This window comes from Diorhabda carinulata, chromosome X, assembly GCF_026250575.1.
Source record: "Diorhabda carinulata isolate Delta chromosome X, icDioCari1.1, whole genome shotgun sequence".
Lineage (NCBI taxonomy): Eukaryota > Metazoa > Arthropoda > Insecta > Coleoptera > Chrysomelidae > Diorhabda > Diorhabda carinulata.
The window spans coordinates 28,139,673-28,154,524 of record NC_079472.1 but is presented as its reverse complement, the minus strand read 5'-3'; the positions used below and the strand labels follow the sequence as shown (position 1 = coordinate 28,154,524).

At 32.0% G+C, this 14,852-nt stretch overlaps 1 protein-coding gene across 1 annotated transcript in view; it reads left to right on the top strand.

The window, feature by feature from the left end:
- Positions 1-11,213, top strand: part of LOC130900832 (muscle segmentation homeobox-like) — a 68,423-nt gene extending 57,210 nt beyond the window's left edge. Inside the window, exons 2-3 of the mRNA XM_057811726.1 lie at positions 2,266-2,453; positions 5,901-11,213. Of these exons, the coding sequence (XP_057667709.1) occupies positions 2,266-2,453; positions 5,901-6,176 (464 nt within the window). The 3' untranslated portion in view covers positions 6,177-11,213. The remainder of the gene's footprint in view (positions 1-2,265; positions 2,454-5,900) is intronic.
- The last annotated feature ends 3,639 nt before the right edge of the window (positions 11,214-14,852 follow it).

The window sequence follows — 14,852 nt, the reverse complement described above, 5'->3', positions numbered from 1 at the left end:
GGCGACCTTATACATACCACTCAGCTTTTACTAAATCGAAGTTGGGTTTTCAATCTAAGTCTGCTTTCCAGTACCAATAATGTCATCAAATTGAACACGAGATATTTCTCTGTTGTTTCTAAACAGTTCTCTTGGTTTACTAGAAAGGGTGATTTTCAATAATCATTTCTCATTTCTAAGTAGCCAAATTTTTTTTTCAAATTTCCACAAATATGAAATATATATACATGAATTTTCATGACTAATATACCTACTCAGGACTAGTTTCTTACAGAAATGGAAGCTTTGTTCAACTATTTGAAAACCACAGGACGATCTACGAAAGGATTATACACATTTGTTTTCAACATATTCCTTTTTGTGAAGTCAAAAGATAGTTGCTTCTATCTAAAGGTTATACTGATTTAGCTAAATCAGATTCTACAGTGCGCAATTGTGTCATAAATTACAGTCACAAAAGCAAAAAACTAATAAGCTGAATTATCTGTAATAAAAAACCGAGTAGAAAGATTTAGTTTGAGTGAGATAGAATAGAAATTCGCTTGCAATAAATTTTTGGAATATCGGTCTATTTCGCATTTATGAAATCTGAATTCAAAGACCTGTATTTGTATTTTACGATTTCACCTTTCTGAGTTAGATATCTCACTGGAATCTAGTATTGTGTCGATAGTAACTGACAATCCAAACGTGATGCTAATAGTAGGCAAACTGGATAATACTAAGCGTCAAGTTTGCTTTGCGCATGATATTCATTTAGCCGTTTGCTATTTACTATAAAAAAATCACTTGATACCACTCCGAATGGATGTATCGATAATTCAGATTATGATAAAGATTTCGAATCAGGTTTAGTTGTTGGAAGAGGGTTTCACGAATGATTGGAATATAAGATAAGTTCGCAAAGTGATTCTTTCAAGGGTCCTTGAAATACGACACCAATCTGCAAGAGTATGTAGAACCAGCACATAAAAAGAGCTTTGCTTGTTGCTTGATTGCAAGACTAGATGGAACATACCCAAATTATGTTCCAAAAAAATTATATTCAAAATGTGCTGGTACACCCAAATAATCCTGTGAATACATTTGATAAAACTGATTTTGAATTCATAAATGAGTTGGTTGATTTTTATGGCCTCGGCTAAATTATCGGTAGAAGGGCTTTGTTGCCTTGATGCTACTTTTAAGTGTTTGTTTCAATGATTGAGCGAAAACATTTCAGGCTTCCACATTGAAGATCCAGTCTCGTATTGAGCTACTTACAAAATCCTGTTATTGAGAGTCATAATTGTAATGACAGTTCCAAAGAATGGTTTTCCAGTATAAGCAAACAGCTTATAAAAAGTAGATTATCACCTTAACTGAAAAAATGAAGAACAGATGCGAAGTTGAAAAAGAAGATGAAAGGGAAGTTAAGATGCAAAATGGTTAAAAGAAAAAAATGAATTTTTTTGTAGCTACTTCCACAAAAGTTATAATTTGGAGCAAACTTATAAATATTTAAAAAGGAGTGCTTTTTCAACACAGCAGCACATTTATGTAATAAGCTGAATAGCAAGCTTGGAGATGAAACTTTGGATGCATTATTATTTGTAAGATTTTATTTTCGCAATCTAAAAAAGTGAAGCATGCTCACTTCAACTACCCAAAGTCACGCCACGACACATATTGATGTCCGTAGTGTAGATTGCAGTTATAATGTTGAAACGGAAAGTGGTAAAAGTTTTGTTTATTAAGAGTAAAGTTAAGTGACACAAAGAGATGTATGCATATGATTTTTTATTTTGATTCAATTTACAAACATTCACTTAATTATTTCGCCAAATTAAGAGGAGTTTTTTATTTAAAACAATGATATTTAGTTCATATTTGTAATCCCCGGATCCTGGGATTGCAAGTATGGAATCCTATATTCCCGAGATTAGAAAAAAAATTCTATAACATACAATACGCAATCGGTCTCCTACTACTTAGCTCTGTTCAACTTTGCTTTCAGTTGTTAGTCAACCTTCATTAGTTTCATAGTAAAAGACTAGTTGTCAAGTATATAGGAACATATTCTAAGCTAAAGCGTATATCCACTATTTCTATTACATGATTCCTCACTATGACTCAATGGAAATAACGAAAAACATAATTAGGTGTAGTTAAAATTATAATAATTAGATATGTAGAGATATAAGTAAGTCAGTCACCTTTGAAATAATGGAAAATTTATGAAATTACTTTATATGAAATCTGTTAACTTCATTATTTTTGTTGCAGTTGATTCAAATGGGGAACCTGCCAAACTAAAATGTAATTTGAGAAAACACAAACCAAATAGGAAACCCAGGACGCCTTTCACAACTCAACAACTACTAGCTTTAGAAAAGAAATTCCGTGATAAGCAGTACCTTAGTATAGCCGAAAGAGCAGAATTTTCGAATTCATTGAGGCTAACGGAAACTCAAGTATGTTTGTCTTATTTGGTTTATAAAATTATCATCATCCAATCAGCTTTTGAATAAGTTTATTTTTGAAACAACTCCCTACATGGTATTCCGTCAAGTATTCAGCTACAGCGATTCGTAAGATTCTATATATATATATCTCATTTTCTTACGTTATAATAATCATACGAAAATTTTACAAAGAAAGGGAGGATAATAGTGGTAAAATCACAAGATACTACGTAACTCACTAAATCACAGGAATAAGAGGTACTCTGTACATTTACATATATTTACGTATCGCTTTTCTTATTTCCTAATTTATTTAAACTGTCTTTCAACGGTGGGGTAAATTTTGTTCACACTCTGTTTTACTTACTTAATTCATTTAAACCAACTTATGTTTAATTAATTTTTCTATTTCGTTACGTTCACTATGATTTTCGCTGGTAAACAAGCTCGAATATATATCAGAACGAAATTTCTAGAGAAGTGAACAAACGCTGTGATAAAAACAAATATCCAACAAATTTCGCTTCCGCCAAATTTTAGTATGAACTATAATTGAACAGGACTGGCTAAACGTTCCGTATCATGGACGAGTTCGTAGTATTACTCCCTCCTTCGAAAGAAGTTTATAGTGGAATTCATGTATAGCCAGGACTGGATGTTTAAATCGGCAGAAAATTTACCGCAAATTGTGTTTGATTTTCAACGTCTTATCGACGACTGGGATCTGCTATTTGCAGATGTTTCTAATTGACAAAACTTTTTCCGGAAGACAGTTACCAACCCTTCTGCGCTTTTGAACGCGCGATGGTATAGGCCAGCGCGAATGAGTTTTCGGCAAAGTAAACAAAGATCGTTCTTGTTCTGTAGTGACTCCATATCTAGCATTGCCGGAAACTCCGTACGCATTCTTCGAAGGCATGGTCAGGCTCTTCTTGCAAATAGTTCAACCCTTCCTGTCGTAGTCTCCTTCGAACGGCGCTATCTGTTCTGGTTGAAAACTTTCGGTTTTTCATTGGAAATCTTACATATACAATAGATGACATCATATATCCCTTTTATCATTAAGTATGGACCTTCCCAGGATTTTTGTTATTTATGAGAAAATCCCTTTCTTCTTGTCAAGTTGTGCAGCCATACTGTATTCCCATCTTTAAAATAACCGTCTGTGGCTTCCGTGTCTACAAGGAAGACTCATTTCACGTCCAAATCATGTGAAACACCTACAAAATAGAATTTTTGTAGGTGTTTCATCGGTAGACTCATTATTAGCAGATCGATAAGCCATTGCCAATAGGAATAAATACCGGTAACAATCTTTCTGGTAGCTGGAAACAACTTTGGGCAGATATCTGCTAATAGTTCTGTTAATTCCCTCGACTATTTTATCTAATTGAGGATTTAATACGGTCGTACTTGTCTTCTTCATTCCCGAGTGATCATAGATTTTCTGGAACACATGGCTCTCAAAGTTTCTTCCTTAATCGCTATGGATTTCCAAGCTCACACCATAACGGCTGATAACCACTGTCTGTCGTCGGAAATGGTCCAGAGATATCCAAAGCAACCCTTTCGAAAGGGTTTCCAACATTATATTGTTTCATGAGTCGAACATTTCTTACACTAGTCCTTAACATCGTCGGAACTGTTCATTCAATAATCCTTTCGAACTCGCTGAAGGGTTTTTTCAACTCCCAGATGACCTCCCGATGGACTTCTCAGTACCTAGACTACACTCGTTCTCCTGATCTTTGATCCTATGGACTAGTATTTTCTCCTCTCCCTCTCCCAAATTATTGTTTCAGCTTCCTCTTTATTTGTTCTGCGTAGTCTACGAACTGATTGTCTGGTTGGCTTAGCATCACCAGTATCAATTTTGTATTTGCGGGCTGCTGTTATACCAGTTTTCCCTTCTTTTGGCATGAATAGTTCTTTATACTGCGACAGAAATTTCTCCATTCTTCTTTTCTCAGTTTGATTGAAGGATTGACTAGCTACTGATATAATCTGTTAGGATTGGTCATGGGAATTAACCGTTATCATGGTTTGGCAGACTATACACGTTACTGGTACGCAGGATCCAGCGTTGTTTCCCAGTTTGATGGTAATTTGGTAATCTATTATATTGATCCCACGTACTGGGATCTCCTTCGCAGACGTAACTAATTCTTTTCCAATTAGTACTCCTTTACAAACCTTTCCGTCGTGGTTCCATGGCTCCATCATAACCGGTTTACCATCATCCATGATTTCTAGTAGCTGCGCTGTTTTCATAGTTTCGCTCTATACAGGTAGACCAGTATCTTTCTGTATAGCTGCCAACACCGTGTCAGATGGATGAATGAATACTTCTTCAGAATCCACTTTAAGGGGTCTGTTTTTAAAGTCTAATTGAAAACCATGTAAATTCATTACGTTCATTCCACGAATAACTGAACAGGACCGGCTTCACGATCCATGTCATGGACAATATAATATTTTCAAGAAAATCATTATCGATCTTATTTTAGTTATCTGTACTTTTGTATTATGATAATATTATTCTTCTCGTTCTATGAACTATTTTTAATTTGGGTCTTTTCAATTTTCCATACACTTTTGTCGTTATAGTAGGTTTTCTCATTATATATAAATATTATTTGTATATAGATTATAGAAATTTTTACTACTGATCGAACTCGACATATAAATTTATAATAATTTATAGTCTTGTCGCTCTATATATTTTCTTTTTCTTGATTTAGGTAATTTTAACTGTCCATGCACAAATATTATTTGTATATTGTGTATATAATCACGATTAAATGATTTTGTGGATGATATAGGTACCAATAAATAGATGTATGTTAAATTCTTATATATGCGATAATAATATTTAATCTCCTATATCTACGATAGATAACTTGGAGAAGCTAGCTCTTAATTTGGATCTAAATATAAACTGTGAAGTTGTAATTAAAAACAGTAACTAACAGCTCCCTTGCAGACAGACTAATTTTGACGGACATTCCTTGGCCGACTTTGAGTACCGTTATGACCCGATACTCTAGATTGTTGTTCTTCTCCGCATTGTTGTGTGCTACCCAGTAATTATTATGTTCAAATAGTACTTCCTATCAGTTTGGTGAAGTGAAATATGTTCTAAGGCAGCACTCATTCTGGTTATCTTCATTTTTCCAGCTTTTAGACAAAACATGTATTAAACTAATAATACACAAGACTAAGTCACATAAAAAATTTTGGGGATTTCAAACCTACTTTAAAAACTCTCAAACATTTTTCTGAGCAATACTTCGTAGTGAAGTGAAGAGAATATCAAACAGAAAACATCCGAAAAAAAAAATGACTATGACTATGACTAACCTTTTCATTGCACCTTGTATATAAATAGACGTCTTACTTAGTATTTAACATTTTTCATTACTTCAAATTGAAAATGATTTTTTTTTCTTGTTACAGGTGAAAATCTGGTTTCAGAACCGAAGAGCGAAAGCAAAACGACTTCAAGAAGCCGAATTAGAAAAATTAAAAATGGCTTCACTTTCCCGCCATCATCACGCACTCTACCCCCATCCAGCCCTCCAGGGCTATTTCTCTCCAGGAACGCATCCTTTAGCTTCACTGCTGGGGGCTAGACCGCCCATGGCACCCCTCGGTCTCGTTCCCCAGCCACCCTTGCCGCATATGGCATCACCGCAGGGGAATATAAGATCGCCCAGTCCGCATATTAACTAAAGTATTGAGTAGATGGAATCAATTTGGGGGTTTTCGTGATTTGAATGGTTGAAGTGAGAATCTGTTTTTTATATATCAAATTAAAACTAATTCGATTCTGTTATACATTTAGGACAACTTTTATTTTATATTTTGCGATATTGCACATTGCGTTTCGGATTTACTCTTGTAAATGTGAAGATTTTGAAAAGAAACTTTTTTCAGGTGAGCTGGAACGGAAGTTGAAACTCATAAAATTCAATTCATGATAGACAATCTAGGTAATCAACATAAAAAAGGTGTTTATGCTGGTTACTTTTCGGGTTTGTGTTACAAACTGATCACAATCTAATCTGATTAGTATTGATCTGTGCCATGAAACTCGCTATTTAATGATATATTAACAAAAGTAGGTGTTTTTGCAATTGATTCATTCTATTGCAAATAAAATTCAATTACAAAACTAGTTACACTGATTGGTTTGCAGTACAGGAAAATTAGAAACTAGAAATAATTGGGCCATTACAAAATTTCACACTATCCAAACTGTTATTATTATATTAATACTAAAAATGATTCAGCGTAAAAACTTTGCTAGATTTTGTGTAAATAAGTATTTCTTTTTCTTGATCACATATAGTCTATAATAGCAATGCATACAAACCATAATAACGTGAAATAGTTATAAATTATTTACTTCCAAAATCTTGGAAATATTTCGTATTGTTACGAGTATAGAAAGATGTGTAGATGTATGATGATGATAAGGATGATAAGGAAAAGATCAACAGAAAATGGTAACGACGAATAAAATACTAATATAACTATAAAGCAGTAAAAATTAACAAAAAGAAAATAATTTGGGTTCATTGCAAAGTAGAATTAATGGTAAAAGTCTTAACACAGCTTTCTTCTTCTTTTTTTTATCGGGAAGACTGTTCCATATAAAACAGGAAAAATATTCGAGATTTTAGAGGTGGGTACCCCAGAGAAGCATTCTGATGTATATTATTCACTTGAACTACATTCCATAAGTAGAGAATCATATAGATGATATTGCAAATTTTGAATATAGTATAAGAAAACATCAGAGATAACTTTTCAAATCGAAATTGAATAGAGAATAAGTCTATTAATATGAATTATTCACAAGAATGAAGCGAATCAAATAAATGATAAAAATGTTCCCTTTAAGAAACCTATGAATACTTGCGTATAACTATGGGTGGAACACGTGAAGAAAAAGAGAACGGAGTCAGATATTGGATACAAAAAGATGTATTGGAAATTTCAAAAAACAAATATCCGACATATCTCAATTTTTATGGGGACCGCAGGTTTACCATTAGAAATAAAAGCCCTCATCAATCCCATGGGTGCTAACAAAATTTGTCAAGGTCAACATTTTGGAGTTTTTGAATTTTTATTGTAAACGTTAAATTTATCAAAAGTAATAGGCCATACAAAAACTGTGGATCATGAAATTTTCTACAGATCCTGTTGGCATTGTTTTCCCACTAAGATTCACTGTTCTCTTGGATACGGATTACATATACATAATTCTTAACCCACACATTTATCAGAATATAGATCAACAATACACGCAATTTTCATCCTCAGAGAAATAATTGAAAGAACCATAGAATTTCAAAAACCCCGTTCCTTTTGTTCAAACAGCTGATATTATTGATATACTTTGGAGAAATCCGTAAATTGTAAATTATATAAATGTAATAGAAGAGCTAATTAAAAACAACAAAACCCTGATCAAAACACAACAAGGGTTTACCGAACAAGCGCCGAACAAGCGCCAATACTAACAGGAATTCGACAAGGTGGTAGTCTAAGCCCATTGAATTATAGAAAAAATGATTAATATCGTAAAAGAAGTTTCTGGAGGATACAAGATGGGAGAAGATCAATAAAGATATTATGCTAGGTCAACGACGCAATTTTGATATCATAGATCGATTCTAAACAACAGCATTACAAATCTTAATATGTAAATATCTGTAGAAAAAACATAATGAATGGTAATGCAAGATGTAAACGACAACCCCATTCACCAATGTATGCAATGTACACTCAGGGATCCAGATCACAAGCGACAAAAGATTACAACGATAAGTGAGAACCCAAGTGGCCTCAAAAATAACTGTTGGACCTCAAATGGTAAATATGTCCACCGATAGTAAAGTACACATGAACAAAATAATTATATGTCGTATACTTACATATGCAGGGGAAGCAAAAGCGAAGAGTGTTATGAGGGCAGCAGAGATGAAAACATTCAGAACTATTGAAGCAGTGAGCCTAAGAGATCAAATAAGAAGCCAAGCTAAAAGAGAATATCTAAAAATTTGTATATAGTACGATTTAAGAGATCGGGACGACAAAAGTGGAAACACCACGTCGACATATTAATGGAAGATCGCTGTGCAAAATGGCCAAAGGGTCAAAAACCAACTCCAAGGAGACCCCCCGGCCAATCTCTCAAGAGACTAAATAAAGAAGAAACAAGACTCAAGAAAACAAAATAAGAGAGAGGAAATATGCCGCAACTTTTTTGAAAATATCAAAATACTCTGTTGAGCAAATTTTCTAGAGCAGGTGGAAAATTGTACTTGTTTATAGTTTCGCCTATTTCTACTACAGTAAAATATATGAAGTTGTCTATGGAATTAACTCTGTAGATAAACAAGAAAGAGAGAGTGAATTCTTTCTTTGTTTATAAGAGGTCATCCCTTGTTTCACTTAAAATTTGTTGGAACAATCGGACGTTGATCAAAGATGATATGGGAACATGAACATGTTTTTTTATCCGTCTGTAGCTTTTATTTTTTGTAGAGACGCTAAAGGACTTTTCGGAAACCAAGAACCCAATCATGATCTGAATGTTCGAAAACCAAAGCGGATCACGTTCATTGTTGTTCGGAAAATGATCAAGTCTATCGGAGCGTAGTCATATGGTAGGATATTTTCTACCCTGAAATACTGGCGCGCAAATGCGATCTGCTGGCGGATTTTTTCATTTGCCTATGGTTTTTTGAACTTTAAAAATTATTCATTCCTCTCAAAATGCTGTCTACTATTAATTCTAATGAGTAGCGTCATTGATAGGTTAATGATGTTTGCAGTTTTCAGCATTTCAGCAATAAAATATTAAACTTCAGAGCAAAATCCGCGTGAGTGGGTAAATTACCGATAACTGCTCAATAACAATTATCAAACATATAGAATCTATTATATATCTAAATAGTGATTGAAAAGTGATAAATATTAAAAATTCATGTTGAGAATTTTCACTTATATTAAAGGTTTGACGTAGTATATACGCGCATATGCTTTCATTCGATATAAATGATGTATCTTAGAATCGCGAAAATTTTGTGGATAATTTTATTCATTTACAAACTAATTTTTTTTGAAATCTCAACGAGAAAATTCTTTGCCCTTCAACCTTGAGCAATTAATTCAACACTAAACTAATTCAATACGATCATTGTGATATAATGATCAACATCTTTAACTACTGCTTTCGACAGTCCGCGATTATTTAGATCGTGTACTTTTTTGGGACATCATGTATATAAAATCAATAATTAACCGTAATTATCTGAAATATTGATAAGGAATAATTAATTTGTGATGCACAAGACATTTCTCAATTAATTTTGCAATTAATTATTAAGGATAACATAAATGTTCAACGAGGCAATTAATATTAGTGACAATTATTTTTTATGATAGTGTAAGTATCACAAACTACTTCATTATTTGATAATTTTTTATTTGATGATGCTTCAATGTGAAGATTACCCTAATCGTGATTCCAGTTTAGAAAAAAATTAAATTTTAATTACAGAAATATCATTAATGAACTGAATGAGAAATAATTAAAATAAGATAGAGTTGATGCTCAAAATAATTAGAAGTTTCTGAAAATTAAAAATCAGCTAATTAAAGATATAACAATTCGCATGGTTCCCATATTGAAGCTAAATGTTGCTCATTTCCTAGAAAAATACGGACCAGATCAGCCTCGATCTACAATTTTGTTTTTAAAAAAATTTAGTTTGTTATGAAAACACAAAAAAATTAATGGTTTCTTTTTTAAATACCTTCATTTATAAGACGAAATCCAATAGAATTAATTAATATCGTTTTCAGTTTTTGCCACTTATTGCATCAACAAACGCGTAGTACATACCCATTGAGAGATATCATAAAGTGATAAGTATTGCCGCTGAAAAAAGTTTATATTCGAAACATTTGACTTCTAAACTAACAGTGAAGAATGATAAAGATCATATTCGGCATTGCATGCTTTTCGACGTCCAGTTGGGAAAAAAATCAATCGAGTCTGTATTAAACGTTTTTATTTGCTTCTGGTCAAATATCGTTGATATTACAAAATGTTTTGAGAAATTCGAGAGAAACATGTTGAGGGTAACCAGCATCTGGTTGTCTAAATTAGATCAGGAAGCATTTCAGGCATTTTTGCTTAGAAATATTTAAATAACGCAACAAGAGCTTGGGAAATCTTTGAAATGTTAGTAAAAAATTTGTTTTCAACTGTCGTCACTTCAATATGATTCAAGACTTTGTAGTGGCTTCTATGTAAATTCGCTCATATGTCTGATTTTGATTTTGTAAGGAGATTGTTACTAGATATGAAAAATGCATGAAAAGAGAACCACAATGTTCTGACATGCGAAAAAGTTGATGTTGTGTGATTGGTGGAAATATTTATCATAAACTTATATGAACTATCCAAACCATTATAAGTGAGGTGTATAGTGTACAATTGCAAAGTTCAGACCGAGCTCTGAAAAAAACAAAACCTGCGCCGGCTTATCAGAAAACGTATTTTGGAAGGGAAATTAGTCCTTAAAGAAGCCTTAATTAAATTTTCTCGATGAAAATTAGATTTTACAATAAGAAGAATACAAAGATGCAATCTGAGTGTTCAGTACAAGTTCAGTACAGTTTACAAGCTTCGATAGTTTAAAAGAATAATGTAAAATTGATGATTTTACTGATTATTTAAAATTTTGACTCAGAAATTTAAATGATTTTAAAGTAATTTTTATGGTATTAAATAAATTGATTTTCTTACTTCTAATTTTATATTTCAACATGTTTATTATATCCTAAGATATATTTAGATGTAAAGTTCGAATTACTTTTATAAATAAAGATGCGTGAATAGTATCTGATTCCCAAGAATTTCTCGACTTCTTTATTCATTTTTGAAAAGATATTCTAAATACCTAATTGGAATGAAACACTGAAACTAAAATATTAGTAAGATTAAGCCTAGTGAAGGATATCTGTCGTTTTTCAGTTTAACTCTGGTGATACTTAATGTAATTATAATAACTTTATAAAATTACCTCTCCTAATATATGAGGGTGAGTGTGTTTAGAATCTACTAACAAAAACATTTGTTTGTCATTTTGTCCGAACAAACATTTTTTTCGTCGTGATGATCTTTTGCATTGCTCTCATATAAGGTCACAATAACGTATTCTGTACTTACCATATGACTAAAAAGTAACTTCAAACATCGTCCATAGCTTTGTTTAAAAACTCGATGCAATTTATGCGTATTTTTTTTTTAAATTTATTATAAATATTCAGGTTAAATGTTATCAAATTCTTTATTTACTCATAGTGCTTTTTTCGTAAATATAGGAAAGAAGAGCGTTATATTTTCTTGATTTACTAATGGAAAAGCAAACATAGAGATTCGCTAGTTTTGCAAGAAAGGACCTACAACGTCCACACAAGTAGTGCTATAAAGTTTTTGTACGTTAATCAATTTTTCCAGGTGTAGAAATAAAAAATAGGCACTTCAGACAGATAATAGAGAGATCAGTGCATAGGTTAATTCATGGATTTTTACTATGCTGCCTGTTTTTGTTATAACCCTATGATTTGGCATAATAGTCGTCATTGAATATTTTACCTTTTTGATGACAGTTAATGTGGATTATATCATTGTAATCAAAAAGTGGTCACAAACTCAGTGTTTGGGGTGGTGTTTGGTCCAAGATGTGTTGGGTTAGAACCACTTTTCGTCCATGGTTACAAAACTGTACGAAAGTTTGTCCATATAGAGGTTTAACAACGTCAAATCATAGCATTTGTTGCAGATTCTGAGGGATCGCGGCACCTATCTTAAACAAAGAATTTACCCTATCCAGGTGATTGAAAACAAGTAAACAGTCGTCACACGCTCGGCGCGAAAGAGTATAGCGCATTTTCTACCGTTATATAAAGTTATTAAATAAACAATTGTCATTGAAAAAAGGTCAAGTAATATTCCGATAAAGACCGCAACAAGTGGAAACATCAAATTTTTATCTGTCTTTAAAAAATCTAATCTTTTTCTAGTAATGCCCAAATTTTTTTTCGTTTTGGCACATCTACAGGTACACAGGAACTTTTTTTGTTAAAAAATGCGTCAAGAAGTTTGAAATTTGTATAGTATTGGAATTTCTTGCCTTTTACAATATGAGATATATATCTAAATATCCACTATATTAATGTATAAATGATTGATTTTAATTTTAGGAATGAGATCGTATCGCGCGTTACAAAATCAATTATAATAATATTTCTTGTAATAAATGTGTTTGTTTTCTTTTAATTTTCAGTACAAATTAATTATCTTTATCTTAAAATTAATAAATTATATTCAAAAGAGGTTATCTTGCGTTTAAATTGAGGTCGTTTCACTAATCTCACTAAATAGAATAACATTTCTTGGAATATTGATAGATCTTTTATAAGTTTTAGACAAAATTAATGATTTTTCATAGTTAAGGGGAAGTAGCATTAAGCCGTTTATATTTTTGATACCAGGTCTGGTTTCACCGTTAATTAGATTTTTTGTATACATAAATTGTTATTTTTATGGAACTATCTAATTTTCCTGTTTCAACCTTCATTTCATAAAATTTATTGATCAAAACAATGAAAGTTATTGAGAAAATTGGAAAAAGAATGATAGATCATTAAGAAACATTCCAAGTACTTACCTTTTTCTGATCTTGTTAGATTGTGGGATACAAGTTGATGAAAGGTAAAGAGGACATGAAAAAAATATAATAAAACTAATTTAAGAAATTTCGAGGCTTAAATTTTTAGGACAAAACAATAGTATTAATATTCTCAAATATCAATAAACCAGTCAATCACTTGTGTTAATTTTTTTTGTAATTTGAAATAATTACTATTATCTGCAATTGAAGATCAAGTAATCTATATGGAAAGTATTTTCTTAATAATGTAATAATAATGAAGTAATAATAAATCATTAAAGTTGAGAGCTTCATCAAGCTAGATAATTTTCACTTTTTATTCAAAAAATCTAGTGAAAAATTTCATACAAAAAACTTATTATGTAGAAATATGAGGTATTTTATCAATAGAGTTCAATAAAGTTTCTGGTACAAAATCATTACTATATCAGAATTCACGAAATTGACACTATTGATATTAAAAAATAAATAAAACTAGAACTGATATGTCGAAGAACTCCAGAGTGATTGCTTAGTGTGATAAAGCTCAGTGCCATAGGAGTCGTATGATATATCAATTAGAAAATTTGAGGGGTTATAGTTATTATTAGTCTTCACAACCTAAGTAATAGGCAATCTAGAAAAACAAGCTTGGAGAAACTGATGGAGCGGTTCAATTGCACGGATTCAGTTAATCATAAAAAGCAAGAACGATTAAAAACTGTATATAGTGACACAAAGTCAAACTAGATGGTCATTAAATGTGTGGAGAGTTATTGTTGCTGAATATGTAGTAGGATCATATTTTTTTGAGGAACATTTGAATGTTGAGATATATTTAGATTTTTTAATAAACCAATCACCTCTTTTATTGGAAAAAGTCCCACTTCGTCAAAAGACGTGGTTTTAGCTCACGCACACAATTAATTGATGTGGTGATGGTGAACTGAATGAACTATTTCCTGGAAAATGGATCAGAAGAAATGGTCCAGTACAGTGGCCACCAAGGTCACCAGATTTTGATAAAATGGAATTATTTTTTTGGGGTCACATCAAGAATAAAGTAAACAATATACCTCCAGCTACAAAAGACATGTTGAAAAGAATATGGAATGAAGTTTCTATAGAAATGCCTCGTGATGTGGGTAACTCTCAATTATCGCTTTAAAGCATGCATAAATGTCTTTGGAGGTCATTTCGAACACCTATTCTGATAATCAAGACGTGTACGTATACTATAGTGAATAGGATAACTTTTTATTCTTGCAATTCAACCTCGATAGTACCAAACAGCAATGATAAATTGTCAGTTTTTGACTAATAAATCATAACCAACTCACACTGAATGTTTAGAGATAGGTACATAATCTTTATTTTGCATAGAAAAATCAAAATATCTCAAGAACTAATAATTTTTGGGTATAGGAAACGCTTGATAAAAGAGTATGTTGGCATTACTTTCCCATACTCACATAAAATACAGGGTAATTCATTTTAAAAACCGAAAAAATAATGTTAGTGTTTTGATTAACCCTGTATCCGATTAAATGAATATTAACGAAATATATTATAATGAAGATTTGAAGCTTAAAGCTTACTCCTAATAATATTCAATAAAATATAGGGTGTTTCATCTAAACAATGTAACTTTGACATGGCACAGCATTCT